Source organism: Hemitrygon akajei, chromosome 21 (genome assembly GCF_048418815.1).
Source record: "Hemitrygon akajei chromosome 21, sHemAka1.3, whole genome shotgun sequence".
NCBI lineage: Eukaryota > Metazoa > Chordata > Chondrichthyes > Myliobatiformes > Dasyatidae > Hemitrygon > Hemitrygon akajei.
The window spans coordinates 59474529-59500776 of record NC_133144.1 but is presented as its reverse complement, the minus strand read 5'-3'; the positions used below and the strand labels follow the sequence as shown (position 1 = coordinate 59500776).

Below are 26248 nucleotides of genomic sequence, written 5' to 3'. Positions count from 1 at the left end.
GGATTTTAATCGAAGTTTAATCAAATATCTAATCTTAAAATACAAGGTGTAGTGTTATTGATTTAAGACAGTCATGTTGATACTTTGGTTGTAAACTAGAAAGGTACAAAACTATTCAAAACGTACCATAACATTATAAAAGGAAGCATTTCCTTAACTTCAGTGAAAAACTAACAAGGTATTAGTCAGTAAATAGAACTCTGAAGTATTGATTACTTCATTGATCACACAAACTCCAACAAACAGTTGCTATTGTTATAAAGTATTAACATTCACTTTGCAGATTAAAGTGACTAACTTTACAGAGTGACTCATCTTAGTGTTCTTCATATTTTTCCCCAAGTGTTGTTTGTCAATGTAGACCTTTACTGTTTTATTATACTTCATTAATGTTTTGCACAGTTCAATGTCTATACAGTTGGTAAGCCTTCAACAGCAGTGTTGGTTACTATAAAAAGCTGGGTGTAGAATATTTACGCAAACAACCATGTAAATTAATGTTAAAAATCACCTCGTTGTAAGTCACCCTGATAAAAGTGGAGGAATATTAAGATTACAAAGAGGAATAGCAAATGCTCGATATTGAATTTTTTTTTAAATAGGCAAGTTCAGGGACACCTAGGTCAACTACTACATCTTCAATGGATTTATATTCTTTAAATTTTAGAGTGAACCACATTAATATCTATTATTAATGTAATTTCTGAACTGAAATTTCATGAGTTAATTAGCCGGCTGCATTTACAGTAATTTAGTTTTACACGATATAAAGCTGATGGTGCAGCACTTCATATCCTGAACAAAACAGAACTCTAGTTTTAAAAGCAGCATTTTCAATAAAAATTCGGGACTAATGAATTACTGAAATATTAAATATAAAGTGTGTACATTTTCAGTAGCACTGTTCTTTAAATATTCTGTGCAGAAAAATTCATGCATGCTAATTAGTTCCATGGGGAAGGAGAGATGGCGAATTGATATTGTCATTTATGGATGCTCCAATGACAAGAACAACTAAATGCAGGAAGTAAATAATTAACTATCTTGAGTTGTTACTCATGCAGACTGTGTACCAAATATATTGATTTGTGACTTCTGAAATAACAGCAAAATAATTTTGATTTAACTACATAGATAGCACTGAGCACTGTGTATATTAGATCAAGAGGAATGGAAGCTATAACAGGCTACAGTGCAACAAAGTTCTGGATTTTCAAGAAATAAAATACATATCAGGATGTACAAAATAAATTTTGGAGAATGCCAGAAAGAAATGCCTATTTCCTCCCCTTCCCCAGCAAAGCTAAAACCAAGAAAGAACATTATTCAACAACAGGTTTCATGGATCATCAAATCATACATTACAGAATAAAATTGACATATGTATAGCAACACTGTAAGTTTATTTCTTAACTGATAACTTTAAACAATTAAAACATAGAGCAGAGCAATTATTTGGCTGTCTATGTTAATGCAGTATATGTATTATAAACAATTTGAGAAAAAAAAGTTAAAACTAATTAATTCACCCAGAATGAATTTTTAAATTTACAAATGCTTTGGAAATTTCCAAAAACATTTGCTCTTGTGAATTTTATGTTTTTAAGGTGAATTATGTTACTGTTGGGGTCATAAACTTTCCCCATTTCTATGTCCAGAATTTCCAAAATTCCTTAATAATGTACAGCACAATTAAACAAGATGTGATGCTGTTTATCTCAACAATGTTCTTCAATTAAACCTAGAAGTGCAACTTCTACTACAGTGGTTGACATGTTCACATTCTTCCTCTGCTGAGTGAAATAACAGATTAAGTGCTAAGTATGGATGTCTGAAAGAATCCATACCAGTTATTAGAGATTTCCTATCAGAGAATACCTCCATTTTTGTGGTAAAATCCTAAATTTGCATACTAAACCGCATTTAAGAATAAAGGTAATGGGAACAAGAAATCATTCCTCATTTCCCCAAGTAGTTTTTTTAAGAACATTTCCTCTGCATGTACTACATTTTAAAACTTATAACTGATCAGAAAAGGGAAGGTACTTCATTCAGAAAAAGCTGAAATTTACTGTACTGCCTTATGGTGGTGAAAGTTGATTACCCACTTTTTATAAAAATATTAGCATTAGTTTGAAAAAGAAGTACAGTTATTACCTATAATCTGTACAATTTTAGTATTGGCTACGAATATTCACCATGGCAATAGGGTCTGCAATAATTTAGGGAATTCTCAATCTCTTCATGACAACACAAGAGAAACAAGAAAGGAGAATATTAACATAACAGGAGTAATGGGGTTAAAATCTATTTGTCAATGTATTTTATTCTATGAATACCCGTTATTGGTCAGTACTTATCCCAGCAGTGAGTTTCTTTGAAAGTGGTCTTTTTAATTATTTACAGAAACAAACCTAGCACTGGAGGATTATTGGCACTAAAGTTCATCGTGATAGAATTTCTTGTCATGTAGCTGGCTACCATAGTCAGTTGCTTCACTGTTAAGGAAGAGCTCTTGATTTGCAAGTATTTCTCCTTCTGTGAGTTTCTTATCTCCATTTGTATCCATTTCTTTAATGAGATGTTCAGCCTGTTAAAGAGCAAAAACTTGCAATGTTAATCTGACAAAAAAAACACTGGTAAACAGAAATTGGTTTACCATGATACCTGAATGTATGACAAAAGTGATATTTTTCCCTGGCTCTTGCACACCACCTAGTGATTAGTTGAAAACCCTACTAGAATTCTGGCTGACACAGAAAATTACTACAATCATAATTTCTAGCTCCTGCATACAGGTTGTTATTTTTGAGACAGCCATGTGGGTGTGGGTGTGGGTGTGGGTGTGTGTGTGTGGGGGGGGGGGGGGGGGGGGGGGGGCGGGTGTGTGTGTGTGTGTGTGTGTGTGTGTGTGTGTGTGTGTGTGTGTGTGTGTGTGTGTGTGTGTGTGTGTGTGTGTGTGTGTGTGTGTGTGTGTGTGTGTGTGTGTGTAAAATTCATGCTACAGACTTGAGTACTGTCAGACTAAAATGACAAATTATTTGCTCACCTACCTATATTCACCTACCGTTGCACAGAGAAATTAAAATTTGCTATTTAGACTCTCATTTTGCTTTTCATTCAAAGTGAATTTTTTGCCTAATATTATATTAGACATGTTCTGATAAAATGTTTTTTGCAAGAATTCCAAAAACATATGAACAATGTTCCAAAGTATTGCTTTACTTCTCTATTCTTGTCATTTTGCCCTATAAGGTTCTCAAATGTGAACACCAACTGCAGATACAGTTTCTTGATATAGTTTCCTATATTAAACTTATCACATGAAAATTTTTGACCACTATTTTTATCCTCAATGTGAAAGATATCAGCAAAATGGAAACTTTTGACTCAAGACACTCAACATCCAGTCAGGTATCTCCGCATAAAGAAATGCAGCAAAAGGCAGAATCAGGCTTCCTCAGGTTTCCCTACAACACGGTGCTTCAGCCCAACTGTGGACAAGCACTCATAGGGTTTATACCTCTGCATAGGTGCTGCTGATCTGCTGAATTCCTCCAGCATTTTATGTTGCTCTGTATACAAGCACTCTTGATGCAGCTCCAGTGACCTGGCTATGCTCTCCCAATGAGCACAATTCCCCAGGTGCTCTAGATTTCCCCCCCCCCCCACCCCCACATCACAAGACATGCTAGCTGCAGGCTAAGTGAGTGCTCTAATTTTCCACTAGTATACATGGTAAGTAGGAGCTGATGAGCACATGAGAGAAAATAGGTTCCAGAGAAATGAGCAGAAAAATGGGAACTGATGGGAATTCTCTGAGAACACACATGAATCCAATAAGACCATAAGACATAGGGGCAGAATGAGGCATTTGGCCCATGGAGTCTGCTCCACCATTCCATCTTGACTGATTTATTATCCCTCTCAATCCTATTCTTCTGCCTTCCCTTAGTAACCGTCAACACCTTTACTAATCAATATACCCCATTTTAAATCATGAAATAGGCAGTTTACTTCCAGCTTCAGTACTTCATATTCCTTAGATTACAGAATAGCACCGCACAGAAAAAGGCCATTTGGCCCACTATGTCTGCAAAGATCATAATACCAAATTAAATTATGCATTAGCCTGCATGTGATCGATATCTCTCAATTCCCTGCAACAAATAAACTGCAGGTTGAGCACCATCTGTGTGCGGATTGGAACTGATGATGTTTCGGATTAAAACCCTGCTCAGTCCTAAAGTTCCCTCCTTTGTCCTTGAGCGGTCCTACCCTCTCCCTAGGTACCCTCTTGCTTTTAATGTAAAAATGCCTTGTGATTCTCTTTAATCCCACTCACAAAAGACATTTCATGACCCCATTTTAGCCCTCCTGATTTCCTGTTTAAGTTCTCTACTACCTCCTGTATATTCCTCAAAGGTCCTGTCCGTTTTCAGCTTCCTAATCCTTACCCATGCTTCTTTTTTTTCCCAAACAAACAATTTGTTAAAAAAAACAGATCATCTAAGGTTCATCTGATCTGATCATCTAAGTTTCCTGAAACTTGCCATTTCCTATCTTCCTTCCTCAAAGGAACATGGGGACAATGAGATGGCGATGAACTAAATGAGTATTTTGCATCAGTCTTCACTGTGGAAGAAACTAGCAGTGTGCCAGATTTTGACGGGTGTGAGGGAAGAGAAGAGAGTGCAGTTACTAGGGAGAAGGTACTCAAAAAGCTGAAAGACCTAAGGGTACTGAAGTTACCCGAACCAGATGAACTGTACCCTAGGGTTCTGAAAGAGGTAGCAGTAGAGATTGTGGTGGCATTAGCATTGATCTTTCAAAAATCATTGGACTCTGGCATGGTGCCAGATGTCTGGAAAATTGCAAATGCCACTCCATAGGAGGAAGGCAGCAGGAAGGAAATTATAGACTAGTTAGCCTGACCTCAGTCGTTGGGAAGATGTCGGAGTCAATTGTTAAGGATCAGATTATGGAGTACTTGATGACACAGGACAAGATAGGACAAAGTCAGCATGGTTTCCTTAAGGGAAAATCTTGCCTGATGAACATGTTGGAATTCTTTGAGAAGGTTACTAGATAAAGGTGATGCAGTGCATGTTGTATATTTGGACTTTCAGAAGACCTTCGACAAGATGCCACACATGAGGCCACTTACCAAGTTAAGAGCCCATGGTACTACAGGAAAGTTACTGGCATGGTTAGAGCATTAGTTGATTAGTAAGAGGTAGTGAGTGGGAATAAAAGGATCCTTTTCTGGTTGGCTGCTAGTGACTAGTGGTGTTCCGTAGGGGTCGATGTTGGGATTTCTTTTTATGCTGTATATCAATGATTTAGATGATCAAATAGATGGTTTTGTTGTCAAGTTTGCAGATAATACAAAGATTGTGGAGGAGCAGGTAGTGTTGAGGAAACAGGTAGGCTGCAGAAGGACTTAGACAGATTAGGAGAATGGGCAAAAAAGTGGCAAATTAAATGCAATGTTGGAAACTGCATGGTCGTGTACTTGATGGTAGCAATAAATGTGCAGACTATTTTCTAAATGGGGAGAAAATCCAAAAATCTGAGATGCAAAGGAACTTGGGAGTCCTTGTGCAGGACACTCTATAGGTTAACTTGCAGGTTGAGTCAGTGATGAGAAAGGCAAATGCAATGTTAGCATTCATTTCAAGAGATCTAGAATACAAGAGCAGGGATGTGATGCTGAGGCTTTATAAGACACTAGTGAGGCCTCACCTTGAGTACTGTGAACAGTTTTGGGCTCATTTAAGAAAAGATGTGCGTTGGAGAGGGTTCAGAGGAGGTTCACAAAGACGATTCCAGGAATGAAAGGGTTATCATACAAGGAACGTTTGATGGCTCTGGGTCTGGACTCACTGGAATTTAGAAACATGAAGGGAGAATCTCACTGAAACCTTTCGAATTTTGAAAACCCTAGACAAAGTAGATATGGAAAGGATGTTTCCCATGGTGGGAGAGTCTAGGACAAGAGTGCTCAGCTTCAGGATAGAGGGGCATCCATTTAAAACAGAGATGCAGAGAAATTTCTTTAGCTAGAGGGTGGTGATTTTGTAGAATTTATCACCACAGGCAGCTGTGGAGGCCAGGTCATTGTGTGTATTAAAGGCAGAGACTGATAAGTCAAGGCATCAAAGGTTATGTGGAGAAGGCCAGGGAGTGGGGCTGAGGAGAGGAAAAAAGGATCAGCCATGATTAAATGGTGGAGCAGACTCGATGGGCCAAATGGCCTAATTCTGCTCCTATGTCTTATATCCATAATTATCTGAAAACTTATTAAGTTATGATCACCATTTCCAAAATGCTCTCTCATCACCTAGCCACATTCATTTCCCAATACGAAGTCTGGTATAGCCCCTTCCCTGGTTGAATTAGCTGCATACTATGTCAAGAAACCTTCTTGGACACACTTAACAAATCCTGCCCTTTAAACCTTTGGCAGTAAGGAAATCTCAGTAAATATTGGGGAAATTAGTGTATCACCAATACAACTACCCTGTTGTTTTTTATATACCTGTTGTTTCATCTGCTGGCCTCCGTGCAGAGATGGCTTACATCAATTTTCATAACTGGAGCAAACCTATAAGATACTGCATGAAACTGACTAAATTTAATACCCTTTCTACGTGTAATAATTGAACAACTTCTCGAAGGTCAAAAATTGTATCATTCAGACTTAATATTTTATAAAGCAGTTTTACCTCATCGTGTGCAATGTCCTGGTTGTTGGGAACAATCCACAACAAAAGTTCCTCTCTACTAAGCTTGCCGTCCTTGTCCAGGTCGTAATCATTTTCAAACCGATCCTTTTCCACAGTGACCCATTCTGGTTCACCATCGGAATCTTATATTCAAGAGGCAGAATTAAGATTAATGACAAGATGCTTTCATAGATCAATCCTAATTAGCCATAATCCTATCTTCTGTAGAAAAATTGCAATTTGGAAAATGTTCAGTCTTTTGGAGAAAGGAGCATACGGAAGCTAATTTCATATTCAATATCACCAAAATAAATGACTTGCAATTAGATCAGATTATGTTAAGACATCTGAGTAGATTATAGGCTTACAATACTAATTGATTAACACCTGTTTTGTCAACATCTTAATATAAATGTGTGGCAAGCAACAGCTGTATAGAAACTTAATATAATTTTCCCATCTTCCTCCCTCAGAAATTTCTCAAGAAACAACATTGGTGAGACTGCACTGTATAATTGTGTACAGTTCTGGTTACCATATTATAATTAGAATATGCCAGAGAGGGTACAAAAAAGATTCACAGGAGGATTTGTCATGCCTTAAAGGGGTTGGATTACAAGGACAGACAGGATAGACAGGGGCATTTCTCCCTGAACAAAGAAATTTAAGGAATGGCAATACAGAAGCCTATAAAATCATGACAAACATAGATAAAATGAATGACTGTCTTTCTTTCTCAGGGTAGGTGAGTCTAAAGCTAGAGGGCATAGATTTAAGATGAGAAGATAAAAATTTGAAGGGGATCAGACAAGCAATATTTTCTATACAATGATGAGTATATGAAACAAGTTACTGGAGGAGGTGGTACAGGTGGGTACAATTAAAATATTTAAAATACATTTGGACAGATACAAGGACAGGGAAGATTTAAAGGGATATGGTCCAAATGTAGGCAAATGGAACTATCTCAGGAAGGCTCTTTGGCCAGCATGAAGGAGTTGTGGTGATGAACCTGTTTCCATGCTGCTTAACTCTCTGGCTCTATAAATAGCTAAATATTACTCTGTGCTTTTTGCAAACACCATTTCCAAGAACTGAGGCAAAACGGGGAATGCTAATTTCCAATTGATGTCCTACATAATCAGCTGCACAAAGATTTTTCCAATAAGGATAAAATGACCCAGAGTATACAACTGTTTTTTGTTAATTTGAAAAACAATAATTAGTGTATAGTGCTCAGGCAAGTCTAGCTTGAATGCCTATAGATCTTTACAGGGAAAAGAGACAAAGGAAAGAAAAGATAACTTCAAAAACAACGATTGTGGTAACATCAATACATAAGATAGGCAAAACAAAATCACTTCTATAGTTTATGCTATATCACTGAGAAGATATTGCATATTTTGTTGGATATTCTGGTTATAAATATTTAAAATAAATATATTAAAAAATAACTTTTAAAAAGTTATAAATAAATATATAAAAATCAAATAACCTGGGTCTTTCCTATAGTCACCAAGGAATTCCTCTAAACTCACAAACCCATCTTTGTTGTGGTCGTGTTCATCCAAAGCATCCTGTATGACGTAGTCCTGCAATCAGAAAATTGAAGTATTTGTACGGACAGGATTAAACTCAGTTATGACATCACCCATACTTGATTGGTCTGCTGCTAATCATCAAATATTATCCTGAATGGCTGCCTTTGTATGCATAAATCTGTAACAAATTCTTCAATAAACAGAATGAATTTTATCCAGGTAATTTGTACCCTTGATTATCCAAGTTAATACCTGTTATAAGTACCGTAGATTCCGGATTTTAAGCCGCTACTTTTTTCCCACATTTTGAACAGCTTTGAACTTTGCGGCCTTTAATACGGAGCGGCTAATGCATTATTTTTTTTCATGCCGCCTCGTAAACATTTTGCCTCGTAACAGTAGACCAATAAAATTGATGAGTAGTTCACAGAGGTCCAATGAAATTGTACGATAAATCAAGCGCACTTTCACAATTAAATTATTGTAAATCAGTCATTTGTACTCACCCTCATCAACATGGAAAACACTCGAAGCATTGTGCTGCCTTATGGCAGTTATTTAATTTATAATATTTTCACTTAGTAATTCATTTTCTAGTTAAAGTTAGAAGAGTTTTAACTATATTTGTTTTCTGTACTACATCGCGGGATGCTATGACGTCACACCCGGTTTCGCCGCGTCTTGTGGGAAAAATGCCGTTTGCGATAAACGGAAAGGAGGGGGTCGAGCGGCGGAGCGAAAACGCTGCTTTTAAGCTAAAGGCGATCAATAACTTTTCCTGGTAGGCTGCAGTATATATATTTTTTACCAGTCGTTAGGAGATATTGGAATGTTGTTCAGTAAAGAAGTATACGCAACGTATATTTAAAAGTAGCCGCGTTACGGGCACGGTTCGAAAAAAAGCATTTGCAATATGTATTTGTTTTTGTTACCATATGGATTTAATTAAAAGTTAAAAAATCCTCACGTGTAATATCTTTCTGTGTAAATATCTCATATTACAACGTGGGACACCTGCGGCCGAAAATCCGGTGCGGCCTTTACAAGTAAAAAATTGATTTTATTTCTAAAATTAGAGCCAGCGGCTTTTAATCAGGTGCACTCTGTAGTCCGGAATCTACGGTATATACAAAATAACTAAAGTTACTGATGTATTCACAAATGGTGCACAACTTTCCACAGGCTAGTCTTCTTGGTCAAAACAAAAAATAAACTTACCTTTGACACATATTAGTAGCTACAGACCTGGAATTTGTAACAGTAAAGGAGCAAAATTCAGCTATATCCATTTAAGCTAATGTGAATTTAAAGTTTTAATAAATTCATCGCACATAAAATACTCTGGAAATCATAAGTCTCGATACCAGCCCTTTAATGGCATAATAAGCTGTAATAATAGCTTTACCATCTACTTAGAAATACAAAACTACTGTATGTGTATTGTAATTTCCTTATATCCTATATTTCCAACTGAGAGATGTTAATTTAGAAAGATTTAGGGTTAGACTGCTACCTTATTCATGTATGTACATTCAAGTACTTTAACACTGTACAAAGGGGTTAATATTCCTAGTTATGACTTACTGAAGAATGGATGCCACAGCATCCATTACTGCCTTTGCAGAGAGTTCAAAAACCAAATCTGATCTTGGTAGGATTCCTCTGGACAAGGCAGGGAATAACCTCACATTAATTTCAGTGGAGAGTCTCAAGGAGTGACTTACATGCACCTCCTTCAATTTATTGTGTTGTTTTTAATGCTCAGAGTGTGCTCCATTCTACATTAGGGAATAACAATGTATATTACAATGTATGTTACATTATAGAAGACCAATTTTTAAAAATATATTTCACTTTATTATTTTAATTACTTCTAAGTAAATATTTCAATTTATTTAACTTTCAATATTCAATAATTTAAATTTTTGCTTTCATCAATCTTAACCGTTTTTAATTGTTTCTTATGTACAGATAAAAATCCTCTATTTTGAAAGAAGACAAAGTTTCACCTCCAGTTTTACTTTATTTCAATATCTGTTAAGGGCTTCCAAGCCCTTTTGGAGTCTAATCACGGTCTACATTCCAGGACCAATGAGATCATCCAGCTTTGCTTAGTCAGATTAGTTTGCCATTGTGGAAAAACAGGTCCAGGGCAGATCTAGCACATTATATTTATCGGGTTACTTAAAGAAAAAAATGCTTCTTCTCTTTTTGTATTGAATTCTTCAATAAGACTGTCCAACTAGTCTGATAACATCAGTCTGGGTAACAGGTACACATTGAAATGTTGCTTAGCAGGTACAAGTATGGGATAAATTCTTGCCATTGAGATTACTAGATCTTTGTGGAGTCCCTTCTTATTTAATATAAAATATCACGCTTTTTGCCAAATTAATGCAATCATTTATTATGCTGTGAACAAGAAATGGTGCACTCTAACCCACCGTCATATAATCAGTTTCTTCGGGATGTTCAAATGCAACAAATTCTGCCAGTGACAGTCCAGGTACTCCATCAATGTCTGCTTTGTCAAAACGCTTTTTATCCTTCAAAAATATCTGTTGAAAAAGGAAAGTGTTAAGACATTTTTTTACCTGATCCATTTTCTTTTTCTGATTCTACTTTGGTTCAATAAGCATTTTGTTACAACACCACATGAGCAGAGTAAATAATCCATTTGTCTTTTTGCTTTTTGTGTTTTGACTAAAACAGGTTCTACAACCAACCTGGAATGATTGTTCAGATTCATTTTAAACTTATTCAAAACTCAGCTTTGAAGGAGTGGCAGACTTGAGAAGTCTACATTTACAACACAGTGCAGCATGTCCCACTCCAGAAAATGAAGATTTGCATGTTGTGAAAATCACCACTAAAGTTATGAATGCTGTAAGATCATTAGATTCTTTAAGCATGGAGTAGGAGAGTGATGTAAAGGTGCAAGAATATTCATCTTAAAAGTAGGAATGTACATAGAACAGATATTAAAGATGCAAAAAGGCTGCTGTATTTTTATTTGAAAAGTACAGGGAAACTGGCACTAGACAACAAATTTTTTCAAAAGTGTTGCTTCCTCAGAACTTTTTTTGTTTACGATAGACTGCTTGAAGATGAACACAAATATAATTTCAGACTTCTTGTATCACATAGGAATTTAGAGAAACAACAAATTAACTTTTATTGAATATAATGTGTTTAACTGCATAATAATGCTGATGCTTTGCAATAGTTCAACAAAAATTTGCCAGTATTGATTGATTCCAGTTGCCCTGGTATCTTTTCTCCATGACCACAATGTCCTGGTGAAACCTTTCACCATGCTTGTTACTAACAGCACCAAGATTTGCAGGGAAGAAGTCTAAATGGGAATGCAGAAAATGAATCTTTAGTGACATGTTGCATTTCATGGTTTTATATGCTTGAAGCATGCTTGCAACCAGCTGCATGTAGTTTGGTGCTCTGTAGATGCCGAGAAAAAATTCAACAACTTCTTTGAATGCCTTCCATGTGATTTTTTCTGGTCCCACTAGAAACTCTTCAAATTGCCTGTCATTGATGACCTGTTTGATTTGTGGACCAACAAAAATGCTTCCCTTAATCCTGGCATCAGTTATTCTGGGAAGCATCTGTCTCAAATATCAAAATCCCTCATAGAAATTTTTGTGCCTAGTGATAGCAAATTCCATCCTTACAGACCTGAACCCAATAATTATTACTAAAATCTGTCCTGCCATGAAGCAGCCGCACTGCCTAAGCATGCCTGGACAAGATAGGATACTTTCTAGCTTACATTGTAGGTAACATTTTAATTGACTTGAATTATGAATTGAAATAATAAACAGAAGTTTATTTTTAAAATGGTGCATGATAGGAAAATTTCATGGTGATTTTCATGATCAGTAGCCCAAAATTCATAAGATACACCTAAAGGTATTCAGGAAGCAAAATCTTTGTTGTCCAGTGTTATAAAAGCATTATTGAATTTGGAATAATACATTAATTAATTCATAAGACCATAAGATATAGGAGCAGAATTATGTCAACATTGAACATGGAAATCTACAGCACATTACAGGCCCTTCGACCCACAATGATGTGCCAACCATGTAACCTACTCTAGAAACTGCCTAGAATTTTCCTAGCACAAAGCCCTCTATTTTTCTAAGCCCCATTTACCTATCTAAGAGGCTCTTAAAAGACCCTATTGTATTCGCTTCCACCACCGCTGCTGGCAGTGCATTCCACACACCCCCACTCTCTGTGTGAAAAAAAAAATGTCATTTGATTTATCAAGTCTGCTCTGTCATTTCATCATGACTGATCCATTTTCCCTCTCAGCCCAAATTTCCTGCATCTCTTCATGCCCTGACCAATCAAGAATCTATCAACCTCTGCCTTAAATATACCCAATGACTTGGCCTCCACAGATGCCTGTGGCAATGAATTCCACAGATTCACCACTCTCTGGCTAATGAAATTCCTTCTTATCTCTGTTCTAAAAGGACACCTCTCTATTCTGAGGTTGTGTCTTCTGGTCTTAGAACCATAGAAACATCCTCTCCTCGTCCACTTTATCTAGGCCTTTCAACTTTCAATAGGTTACAATGAGGTCATCCCTCATTCCAGAGCCCAGAGCCATCAAATGCTCCTCATATGACAAGCCTTTCAATATTGGAACAACACACACAAAATGCTGGTGGAACGCAGCAGGTCAGGCAGCATCTATAGGGAGAAGCACTGTCGACGTTTTGGGCCGAGACCCTTCGTCAGGATTGGAACCATCATCAATATTGGAACCATTCTCATGAACCTCCTTTGAATCCTCTCCAATGTCAGCATGTTATTTCTTAGATAAGGGGCCCAAATTATTCACAATACTCCAAGTAAGGCCTTACCAGTGCTTTATAAAGCCTCAAAATTCCATCCTTGTTTTTATATTTTAGTTCTCTTGAAATGAATGCTAACACCGCATTTGCCTTCCTCACCACCAACTCAACCTACAAACTGACCTTTTAGGAAATCCTGCATGAGGACTCATATTTGGATCACTGCAGATACTTCTTAAAGAAAGGGATATGAAAACTATAGAAATTAAAATTTGTTGAAATGACGCAAGGTATAAAAGATTAAATATATATTAAGAAAGGTAGAAAATGAGATACATTTTCATGAGGACAAAATGTTAGTACTAACTCAAAAAAGTTTAACTGGATCATCAGAAGCAAACAACAAAAGTTTGCATTGTGGTTAATCAGTAACAAAGACACTTTAAAAATGTCATCATGGTGTAATCGTTACTGCAGTGATAATGCTCAAATTTCTTAAGATTTGAAATTCCATTTAAGTACAACAGCTAAGAGAAATGTCAGGTTATTACCCATCAATTTATCAAAATGCTGCATGGCCAGAGAAACCAACTTTTAGATAAGATTTAAGTTGTCTATCCTCTCTACTTCAAGTAAAAGATCCCATTCTGTGTGTTTATCACTTTTCCTTAATGATTCCACTATATACAAACCTGTTATCACTTCCCAGTCAAACATATTGATTTCCCGTCGCACTGTTGTACTGTAGAATGTAAACTCCTGTTGCCATTCTTAGCAGTCATGTTTTCTATAGACAACATACTCCCTTACTCCCATTATACAGTCCAGGCAAATTAGTTCTGAATTCCAGATTTATGCCAGAATAGGTGATATTCAGAACAATACTTGGGACAGAAAATAAGTAACTGCAATTTTTTTGTACTTTCTTCTTTTAATCCTCTCTCTACAGTCCTGTTTATTTGCCCCGATTCTATAAGTAGTATTTTATAATATGTGTAACACGCTGTAAGGTTTCACTGCTAATGTAATGGCTTCCCTGTAATGTTTCACTGCTGAGGTAATGGTTTCTCTGTATCAGCAATGTTTGGGTTATGACTAGAGATAACAGGGCATGCTAGCCAATGAGTGGGATGTTGTTCTTTCTTGCGTGTCTGGGAGCCGGGAATTTGCGGTCTTTTGCTGGGGAGAGATGAGGAGAGAAGACGCGAATGGAGACAGTTGGTAGACCTCGGATGGAGTGGACTTGGAGTGAGGGTCCAAAGGTCAGCGATGGTCGGAGAGGTTGATGGTGGACGAATGGCCTTATCACTGAGCTCCAACATAGCGCATTAGACTGTTTCATGAGAATGGGCCCTTTTTCTTTTCTGGTTTTCTTTACTAACCATATAGTTAAATTAAGAATTATAAAGCTCAATCGTTTAATCTCATATTGTTTATTGTTTGTTATTTTGTGGAACTGACTTGTACGAGGGGACACATCGTGCAGCATCCACCCAAAGGAGATTTCTTAATTTTGGCTGGGCTGGGGGGGAGGGGGGCATCATTCCCTATATTAAACCACTAGCTGAAGCGAGAGTTACAATTGTGGGGGCTACGTTTGGGATTGATTCCGTTGGATGCTATGTGATTACCCTGAGCATTGAACCAGTGGGGTAGATATTCATATTCCGGATGAACTGTTAATTCCCCTATTAAGTACTGTTAAAGTTGCGATTGTGGGCAGAGGTTTGATAAAATGGCTGGTGCAGCTCTCGTTTTAATGTAGACCAGCGCTGACATAGCGGTAGCTGGGGGGGGCGGAGATTTCAAAGATAGGGTTCTATCATTTCTGAGGAGTGAGGGGAAGGAGTGGTCGGATTTGGAATGTCTAATTATTTCAAGCCTCTCAGGGGAGAGTGAGAATTCTGACTTAGTATCCGCCCTTACCTCTCTGACGAATAAATGGAAAAATCAGGTTCAAAGACCCAGCTATGGTAGGCTTTGCCTATTCTCTGGAATTACGCCCACCCTAAAGGGGAAGAAGCGTATGAGACTTGGGCGGAGCGGACCTCTCAGTTGTTAGATGAGTGGCAGTGCTCTGATGACGTAAAGCGACAGAGATTGGTTGAAAGCTTGAATGGGCGGGCCGCTGACATTGTGAGTGCGGTCAGGTTAAAGTACCCCATAGCGACAGCACTGACAATGCTTTTGGCCCGACAGGAAGCCCAATGGAGCTCATGGTAGGGTTTCTGAACGTGTGTCAGGAGAAGGGGAAGAAACTTTCTACTTTTATACTTCGGCTAGAGAGGCAGCTAAATTGCTTGCAGAGCAGAGGAGTCATTCAGGCGGCTGAGGTGGAACAGTTAAGAATGGATCAAATAGCCGGGGTTCCCAGTCCCATGACCTGAAAGCTTGGGGTCTCCGACAGTCCTGTAAAACGCGCCCCCCCTCCATCTTTTGTTGAGCTGATCAGAGAGAAACGGGAAGAGGAGAATGTGTTGGAGGTGCGGGAGGCCTCCATCAGCAGGGTACAATCCTCGGTAGTGGTCCCCTGCGGTGAAGTGACCAGGGATAGCCTGCCTGGGGAGTGGTAGAGGAGATTGTGGCAGAGTTGGGAATGGAGATATGTCGGCTGTTATCAGTGGGTGTGACCCCCCTCATATGATGGAGCTAATGGGGGGGGAATATCCCCCAAGGGGACGAACAATACGGAGGGCTGCTGGCAGCAGGTGTCATGCCAGGAGAGTTACCCCCCGGGTACCTAAGCAGAGAGAGTTGTTGGAAAAACTTAGAGGAAACCCAGTGAGAGAACGGCCTGGTGTCTCTGGGGAACACGTTACCAGTAATGTACCTTCCCCGAAAGCGAAAGGCCCAATTCCTGAAGGCTTAGTGGGACCATGCTCCAGTGTGTCACTACAGATAGAGGGTATGTATGCTAGAGCCATACTCAACACCAGGTCGCAGGTCACATTGTTGTACCGTTCATTTTACAACCGGTATCTGAAGCATTTACCCTTGACCCCATTCAGGGCACGGGAAATCTGGGGGCTTAGTGCTAGCGATTATCCGTATGACAGGTATTTGTCAGTGAAATTGGGAGTTCTCAGAGGCCAATATGGGAGTGTTTGAGGTCCTTTATACATTGGTGCTGGTTTGTCCAGACCCTGTTGAGAAGGGTGGCATTTCAATTCTGGTGGGGACCAACACCCCTCGTGAGGAGGCTCATGGGGGCCTGCAAGGAGAAAGCTGGCGAGAGCTTTCTGGGAACATTGTCTGTGCACCCGATGTTTTGAGCAAGTGTGTGGCTGCATTAGGTCTGATACCAAATTTAGACGAGGGACTGTGTGGTTCACCCAGATGAAGCCAATGTTAGTATGGTCCGGGGAAGTAGCGAGAGTGATGGTGTTATATACCCCCAGGGTTCATTTTTTCTGTGGACTGTCACTTTAAAACGCCGAAAGAATGAGACTAACTTTTGGATTTCTACTAATTACAAAGTTGCTTGGTTACTATGGTGAGAGAAGTGGAGTTATTTGATGAACAATGAATGTTTATGGTTTCTCGCGGCTTGTTTTGAATATACAAGGACACACAGACACACACAGTTAGAGTCAAGATGGATTCGGTCAATGGAAGACACCAGGGAGTCAGTCGCTGGTTTAAACTTTCAGTACCTCAAAAAGGAGTGAGTTGAGATCGATCCAGAGTATTGATAAACAACACTCACAAGTGCTGCAACTAAAAGTTTGCAGAGAGAGGAGAGGAAGGTTTGAAACAGAAGAAACCTAGTGACGAAGAGATCACTGGACTCTCTTTCAGAGTTGATGCCTCCAGAAGACACGGTACATCATTAAAGACCCCTCACACCCTCTCCATGAACTGTTTGTTCTTCTGCCATCAGGCAAACGTTACAGGAGCATCAAAACTAAAACCACAAGGCTACTAAACAGCTTCCTCCCACAGGCAGTCAGACTGCTAAATAGCTGCTCTACCTGACTCTGCTTTGGACACTTTTAACTTGCACTGGACACTTATAACTTGTTTTTAACTGACATGTGGCTGTTGTGTTTTACTATTTATTGTTATGTTTATTATTTAGTGTTACATTTGTTATGTTATGATTGCACTGCTCCTGGGAAATGCTGTCTCATTCTGCCCTGCAGAGCTGATGTACGGTTAGAATGACAATAAAGTTTTTGAATCTTGAATCTCTCCAAGTAGCCCGTGAGGGTGAGTTTGTTTCCATTCGAATATGAAAGTGTGATTGTCACATAGTTAATCCAAAGCAGTGAGCTCTCTGGTGAGGTGAAATCCTTTGTGAATACAATGTGTGTGTTTACCCTTTGTCTGGGGGTGGTAGTTCACTGAAGAAAGGCACCCCTGTGGCAAATCACTGTTGGAGTTATTTTGTATGTCGTGGAACTGGATAAGTGGCTATCATGTTCTGTGTGGTTGGGGTAACCTTGTGGAATCTACTGGGGTGTGAACCCTTGCCTGGGTGGTGGTTCCCTTTGTGATAAACTACTGTTGGTGATAATCCCTACGTGGATTCGGTTTGAGTATCCTGTGGTCATCACTTTAGGATATCCCACAGCTGAATTTGGGTGTGGTACCACTTGTGTTGAAAGGATATTCGTTGAAGATCACTGTTGGTGATACTTCGTGTGTGGAATGGAACAACTTCGGAAATAAAACCTACTGCTATTGTTATTTTGTATTGCTGTTGTGGAATCTGTGGAATATCGACGTAATTGCCTTCTCACAACATTCGCCTTTGGATTACAAACATCTCGCATTAATTAACCTGTGCTTTTGAACTGAACTTTCTTACACACTATTGTAAGACTGTATCACTAACCACCTAAGCTTGAAGAAGTTTTGGGGATTTATATATTTACACCTATATATGCATAACACTGCTAACCCTTGGTTTACCTGGTTTAAGTTACTATATTACGTGGTTACTAATAAAATAGTGTTTTGTTAACAGCAAAACCAGACTCCCCGTGTGTTCTATTGCTGCTGATACTTTTACAGGGTTGTGTGTACGTGACAGATGGGGACACCCAAATTTCCCTGAGTGCCTGAGAGCGAGGCCCTCTTAGTGGACGCTCCTGAAGACCATGAGGGGGAGTCGAGATTTCCTGCTGGGATACTGGTGAGGCCCGAATTGCAGAAGCCCTCGGTGGCACAGGCAAGCAGGATGGCAGTGATTGTCAGGAACACTATGAAGAGGGAGGTCACCTTCAAGTGGGGGACGCCCCTGATACATTTGTTCCCGGTGACGGTTAATGTCTAGTGATCCCTGTGAGACAAGCTAGGGAGAAACTATTGGAAAAAGGGGGAAAGCTGACTGCTGAGTCATTCAACTTCAGGGACTGCCTAGTTGGTAGAGAAGATGTTGAAGCTGGAAGGTGTCTTTTCAACTGACGAGTTTGATATGGGTTATTCCAAGAGCACGCGTCACACTATCCAGGTGACTGACGATATCCCGTTCAGAGAAAGGTCATGGCGACTGGCCCCTGCAGAGGTGGAGGATGTTCAGCAGTATTTGTGTAAGTTGAAGGAAGCTGGGATCATCACTGAGTCCCAAAGCCCCTATGCGTCCCCAATAGTAGTGGCCTGAAAGAAGAATGGGAAGGTACGGATGTGTGGACTTTAGGACTCTGAACAGGCGCACCATCCCTGACCAGTATACTGTCCCGAGGATTGAAGATGCACTAGCCTGCCTGAGTGGTGTAAAGTGGTTCAGTGCGCTGGACTTGAGGAGTAGATACTCTAAGGCAGAGTACAAAGTAAATGGCAGGATACTTGGTAGTGTGGAGGGGCAGAGGGATCTGGGGGCACATGTCCACAGATCCCTGAAAGTTGCCTCACAGGTAGATAAGGTAGTTAAGAAAGCTTATGGGGTGTTAGTTTTCATAAGTCAAGGGATAGAGTTTAAGAGACGCGATGTTATGATGCAGCTCTATAAAACTCTAGTTAGGCCACACTTGGAGTACTGTGTCCAGTTCTGGTCTCCTCACTATAGGAAGAATGTGGAAGCATTGGAAAGGGTATAGAGGAGATTTACCAGGATGCTGCCTGGTTTAGAGAGTACGGATTATGATCAGAGATTAAGGGAGCTAGGGCTTTACTCTTTGGAGAGGAGGAGGATGAGAGGAGACATGATAGAGGTGTACAAGATATTAAGAGGAATAGACAGAGTGGACAGCCAGCGCCTCTTCCCCAGGGCACCACTGCTCAGTACAAGAGGACATGGCTTTAAGGTAAGGGCAGGGAAGTTCAAGGGGGATATTAGAGGAAGGTTTTTCACTCAGAGAGTGGTTGGTGCGTGGAATGCACTGCCTAAGTCAGTGGTGGAGGCAGATACACTAGTGAAGTTTAAGAGACTACTTGACAGGTATATGGAGAAATTTAAGGTGGGGGTTATGTGGGAGGCAGGTTTTGAGAGTCGGCACAACATTGTGGGCCAAAGGGCCTGTAATGTGCTGTACTATTCTATGTTCTATATTACCAGATCCCCGTGAGTGAGGTCAACAAAGAGAAAACGGCATTTATATGTCCCCTGGGAATTCTCCAGTTCAAAAGGATGCCCCAGGGCATCTCGGGAGCTACTGCAAACTTCCAGTGGGTCATGAAGATGATGTTGGGGGATATGAACTTGCTTGAGGTATTGGTATATCTGGATGACCTCATAGTATTTGGATCCACCCTGGAAGAACAAGAAGCGAAGCTGAAGGTGCTGGGTCACCTGAAAGTTGAAAGGTTAAAACTTTCCTTGGACAAGTGCCTGTTCTGCCAAACATCTGTTAGCTATGTTGGGCACATAGTCTCACGGGATGGAGTAGCTACAGATCCAGCTAAGATCGAGGCAGTCACCACTTGGCCAACACCCCAGACTGTGAGCACTCTGTGCTTGTTCCTCGGGTTCTGTGGTTACTATCGGAGGTTCATGAAAGGCTACACGAAAATGAGTCACCTGTTGAATCAGTTTCTGTGCGGTTACCCTCCCTTGGGTAAGAACAGTAGAGGGAAAAAAAGACAGGAAGCTGGAGAGTATCTTAGCCTGTTGGAGCCCTTTTGGATTGAGGTGGGATGCAAAATGTGAAGAGGACTTTCAGTCGCAGAAGGAGCTGCCGACCCAGGCGCCGGTGCTGGCTCTTACAGACCCCCGATTGCCGTATGTACTGCACATGGATGCCAGCCAAGGGGGTTTAAGGGGCCTTCTGTATCAGGATCAGGGCACCGGGTTGAGGCCTGTTGCGTTTGTTAGCTGGAGTCTGTCACCCTCCGAGAAAAACTATCCCATGCACAAGTTGGAATTTCTGGTGTTGAAAAGGGCGGTGGTGGATAAGCTGAGTGACTATCTCTACGGGGCCAAGTTTGAGGTGAGGACAGACAACAACCCCCTAACTAATATCCTGACCTCAGTGGAACTGGATGCCACAGGCCATCGGTGGTTGGCAGCATTGTCTGCCTATGATTTCAGTCTGAAATACTATCATTTCGTGGTACTGATTTGTAATGGGGACACATCGTGCAGCATGCACCCAAACAAGATTTCTTAAGTTTGGCCGGGCCAGGGGTGGGGGGGCGGTAGGGGTGGCTATCATCCCCCATATTAAGCCGCTAGCCAAAGTGAGAGCTACGTATGCAAGTGACATTTCTCCATAGGTAAGCAACACTGAAAAATTCCAAATGTTTAAGATTTAAATGTCCTAAATTTTAAGGATAGAATCTCTACTCTGGGCACAGACTTGGCTACTGTTCCACAGCAAAGTTCTGGTTCAAATTCTGTTCAAATATATTGCCTATCTAAATATAGAAAATCTTTCACAAAACAGGACAATTGGTCTTGTTCAGGAGTTTTACTATTATTTCCCCTATTATTAATAATAAAACCTTGATAAATTTATGTGGTATCCCGATGTAGTTTTAATATTACTGCTGAAATAAAGTTTACCACAAAAAATATTTTCAAGAAGAGTATCTGGTCCATCCAGTGAGAGGACTCTTATTATAAAACACTGAAAATGACTACACAAAGCTAAAGAATCAAGATTATTATCACTGAGTTAAATAACATGAATTTTGATGCTATGCAGCAGCACTACAGTGCAAAGACATAAAAATTAATATAAATTACTAAAATAAATACTGTAAAAAAGTAATAATGAGATAGTGTTCATGGATTGTTCGGAAATCTGGTGGAGGGGAAGAATTATTGAGTGTGGGTCTTCAGGCTACTGTACCTCCTCCCTGATGACAGTAATGAGAAGGAAATCGTAGTAAATAACAATTTACTAGTTTTAATTCTGTAACTTAATCAGTATCCCTATAAATTAGATATGAAGAAAAGATTATTTTCTGGTTGAAAACTGTACTCAGCCTGCTATGCTCACCTGTTTGAGGGATTCTTCTTCTTCATCTTCCACTGGGGTATTCTCATCAAAATTCAGCATTCGGTCATAACTATGAATGTTATACTCTTCCCAAGTAACCATTCCATTGCCATCTAGATCATGCTGTGGAAACTGCTCTTTGCTCTCCTCTGTGGCATAATGTCTGAATGACTTCTGAATCCATGCACTGAGTTCATCTGTAACAAGCAAGACTGACGTGTGAAGAAAGTGAAGCTTTGCCATTTTGAGTTACAATTTACACACCTTTTCAGTGTGAACAGAAACTTACTGTATATATTTTTTTCATTCAGAACATTTATCATAGTTTCAAATATTTGCTTTCTAAAAAGTGTCCGTGCAAGAACATGATCTGCCTTTAGTGTGAAGTAGCATGAAAAATCATTTGCACAAGACTGATGCCCCAGAGAAAGTTCCAATTACAGAATCACTTCAAAGAAGATACATAATTCAAAAATGATCTTGTTTCTGCAAAGAAAATTAAGTTAACTTTATTACTCATTATAAGAGTGATAATTAAACAGCTTTGCACCTTTGGTTATGAAGCCATCTGAATCGGTATCCATCTTCTTAATAAGAGATTTGAGCCGGGACTGTTGCTCCTCAGGTGTCAGTTTGGCAAACTCATCTACTTCATCCTGGGTAAGAATAATAAATTAGACAAATACCTTACGTTTAACAAAACTTCAATGAATCAGTTATGCATGAGTAAAAATGAGAATTAAGTCCCCTCAGAAGACCATGAGGTATACATATAATTTATACTTTACACTTCAACTTCATATAGGTGTGTTTTTTCATCAAAATGGAGTAGATATATTGTTTTCTGTGAATGAAAAAAAAATTCAAAGTGAAATGGGAAAGTTGGAACAAAAACAATATCGAAAAACTGGTAGCCATCTGGAAAAATTATTTTTCCTGGGCAGATAAACAGGACAATGATCAGAATACCACAAAAGCATTAAAGTTGGGAAATTAACATAGTTCCCACTTTATATATAATTAGCATATTGCTCATAGAGCTGTCAAAGCTACTAATTCGCAATCCACAGTAACTTTGCTTTCTTTGATCTTCCTTAACAACCTTTGTTCAGAGATTGTTAGAATGAACTATATTGAGCACAAGTACAGACTTAAGACATTACGAGTTTCCATTCTTGGACAGGCAACACAGCACTTTTGGAACACTCCAGCACCTTTAGTTGTTATTTTTGGCTTATTTATTCTGGGCCAATTGAGATGTAACCAAATAAAGGCCACTAGCACTACTGATTTATTAAAAACACAAAAAAGTTTCAAGAAAATTATTTTTCAATCGAAAATGAAAAATAGGTAATTTCATCATTTAATATGTTAGCACCTTTGGAAGCATTTTGTTACCCGAAATATCACTGGTTGTAATGTATCCAACTGCACCTGGTTCCCACTAGCTTTCCAAGCCAGTAAGCAGTATCAAACAGGATTAGAAATTTAAATTTGAAGATCAAATGAGATTGGGCACTTCTAGAGCTAAAGTCAGTCAGAATGAAGTTTTAATTATAATGTTAACTGAGAAATTATTAACATGGCAAGATCAAAATAGAAAGTTTTCTTTCCAAATGACTGCAATGAGAAAAATATTAAATTTTAGTTCCATGCAAGTCAAACACAGAAAAAGAAAAGCAATTGATACCTGAAATGATTTATGAAAACATAGTTAAAAACCATCTATAACTTGTCTGTCTTAGAACAGATTCTCCTCTATCTCTGTTGTCATTAGATTCATGAAGACAGGTCAAGTTTTCAGATTAGCTTCCAGATTCTCAAACAATTTTTTTTGTGTATCAATTAAGTTGTCATTATGGGAAAGGAAATTGGGAAAATTAGAAAAGACCAGGATAGATTTTTAAGAATAAAAATCATTCAAGATTAACAAAATTCTTAATTAATTTTACAACTTTCTTCCTGCTACATTTGGACAGGTCAACAGGACTGAACTTCCTACCTCTCTGCCAAGAAGGATGTCCCTATCGAAGTCCGGATTATGCTCATCATCCACATAGTGGTCTTCATCATTGACTGACTCGTGTTTATGATGAACGTGTGCAAAGCACATCACAACAAGACTATAGCCCACAAACACTTGTAACTGCATGTTTTGTCAAGTTAGCCTCAGCTTTGTGAGTAGCTGCAGAAGAATTAAAATGTGTCAGTTCACATTTATAATCATTTGTGCTAATAATTTCTAAGAATTATAATAAGTGTTACCCTTAACCACAATTGGATGTGAAGATAAACTTTCATGTTGGTATTCACTTTAGTTGCTGACTAATGATGAATACAAACTGATGTAACTGTTAGGATTCAAATTCACAACTCTTTATTCACAATTTTACGAGAGAAAAGAGAAAAACTTCAAAAATACAGAGCTCCCTCAACACATTGTTCCTCACTACTGAGACTGGACTACAGGAGTTTGCCAGTTTCATGTCTGAAGGATTTTTGTCATCTTTAAATACATATCTTTGGATTGGTTTAGGAAAAAATACATAAAAGGATTTCAACTACAACTACCAGACAAAAGTCAAGAACAAAGAGGCAAAATGAAAGAGATGGCATTATACTATACATTGAAAACCAAATTTACTTTGCATTATAAAATAGTGACTCTTGTCTCAGGACCATATTTATAAATTTCTTGGGACCTGTATATAATTTAAGGAAACCCTATTGAAATTATCTGCTAATTGTTCAGTATAACTCAATCTTTCACATGAGAACTTAACAAGGTAAAGGTTATTAGTCTCCACTGAGGACAGGGGTTCCCAACCTTTTTTATGCCGGAGAGCCTTACCATTAATCCAGGGATCTATAGAGCCCAGGCTAGGAACCCCAGATTTAGGAAAATGTATAAAGATTTCAAACTTCTTTTTTTGGGAGTAAATGGTCTGGTACAAGTTCAGACTCAAATTTATTGTTAACTGTTGTGATAGATGCTGCTTTTCTGCTTGCCATTGTACAGTTTAGAATTAATTTGGTAACAGCTACTGTACATGGATTTGCATAATGGCAATTTCCATCAAGTTTGAAAGACTTGGCACAATGAAATGAAGATTGACTGTTTGCCTGGAGCCATTGCCACGTCACAACTTTCAAACACAAAGCCAAATATGAGCCAAGTGACTGCCTGGATTATAAGCAAAACATTGGAGAAAAGCATGACTTTGGCATTCAGTTAAACACTGTATGCATTGGACATGTACAATTTAAGACTGAATATAGCAATATTTACTGTAAAGTTAAAAATGGTCACAAATAGAAAATTTCATGCCACTCTCTTTCATTTTTTTTCTTATATAGAATACCAATAAATTACATCACTTATTATTTCCAATAATGGTGATTGACATGAAAGACAGTATTGGCTTATTAACATAAACCAAAATTAGGTCCTAGTGTTTTTCCTTTCTCATCTTAAAGCTCCAATTGTTGCTGAGACATGGTTCCACAGACAAATGCAGCCATGGCCAAGTGTCAGCAGTTCCTGACATAATTCATCAAATAATGCATAATTAGCAGGCATTTCTCCACTTAAGTGAAGCGCCTATCACTGGAAGCTACTCTTTACTGTGCCAATGTTAATTGTTGTAAGAAGGTGACTTTTGGTCTCAATTAGTGGCTAGTGTTTGGAAAGTCCTGTAGGCTAGCTGATGTGGTAAAATTTCCATTCCTTCCTGACATTGGAAAAACAAAATTCCATAAATTCTACTTTATGGAACTGCATATGTGCCCAAAACATCCTCTACGTACTTCCTACATTGCATCTCTTGCATAACCAGTTCATTATGCAAACACAGAGCCAAAAATTTCATACAAATCAGAATTGAAATTACCAACTCTGAACTTTCTGAATGTCAGTATCAAAAAACACATTTACACAAGATATACGATTTGAAACACATGGAAAAGTTTATTTTTAGAAAAACATGTTTTTTACACGATGAAATGTTCAGCCTCTAACCATTTAGTCCTAAAGCACGTTTAGAACTCAGTTAAAAAGATTTTCTGTTTGTAGCTGTCAGTACAATAAACGTTATTGTTCTGCACAAGTCACAACTGTAAATGTTTGTATTAAGTGGCTCTGTACATTATAATACCGATAACATACTATAAATTTGTCAATAATTACAACAGATATCGGATGCTGAAGATAAGATTACAACTTTATATAAATCTTATTTTAGGAACAAACATAGAAATTACATTTTCTAAAGTATTTACAGAAACAACTGCAAACTTACTTTGTAAAAATTACATTTACTCAATTTATTAACACTTTTTCAAAACATTTCTTAACGAGAAAAGTATTTTTATGATAAAAATTATATTTTTGAGCATTGTTGGTTCTAATTCGGGGGGAGGGGGTTTCAGCAACTGTTCGAGACGTATTCCAGATCTTACTGCTTTCCATCTCCAGCTGTTGCTGCCTCCTGTCACTAAGTCTACAGAAGGCAGGAGATCCCAGTTGGGGCGAAATGTGGCTGAGGTGAACCCAAGCCTCACGTTAAACCAAATCTTCCCCCCTCTCCATCTTACCTCAGCCGCCCTCGTTACTGCCAACCAACGGTTCACCCACTCGCCGGCCGCAGCGCGCTCCCATCGTCATTTCCGGCAATGACAAGCCTGCACCTCGCCCTGGAGACGTACAGGGGGCGCAGCATCTCAATCGAAGAGTAAGCAATCTGCACGTCAGAAATCCTTTGTGGATGAACCTG

At 38.9% G+C, this 26248-nt stretch overlaps 1 protein-coding gene across 1 annotated transcript; it reads right to left on the bottom strand.

The window, feature by feature from the left end:
• rcn2 (reticulocalbin 2) lies at nucleotides 1-26204 on the bottom strand. Its single transcript, XM_073025532.1, has 8 exons — nucleotides 26070-26204; nucleotides 23479-23661; nucleotides 22027-22132; nucleotides 21477-21673; nucleotides 10714-10827; nucleotides 8224-8320; nucleotides 6729-6871; nucleotides 1-2590 (listed from the first exon to the last, which is right to left on the bottom strand). Exons 2-8 carry the CDS (start codon nucleotides 23626-23628, stop codon nucleotides 2438-2440), a joined length of 960 nt encoding a protein of 319 aa, XP_072881633.1. The 5' UTR covers nucleotides 23629-23661; nucleotides 26070-26204; the 3' UTR covers nucleotides 1-2437.
• Nucleotides 26205-26248: the final 44 nt, after the last annotated feature.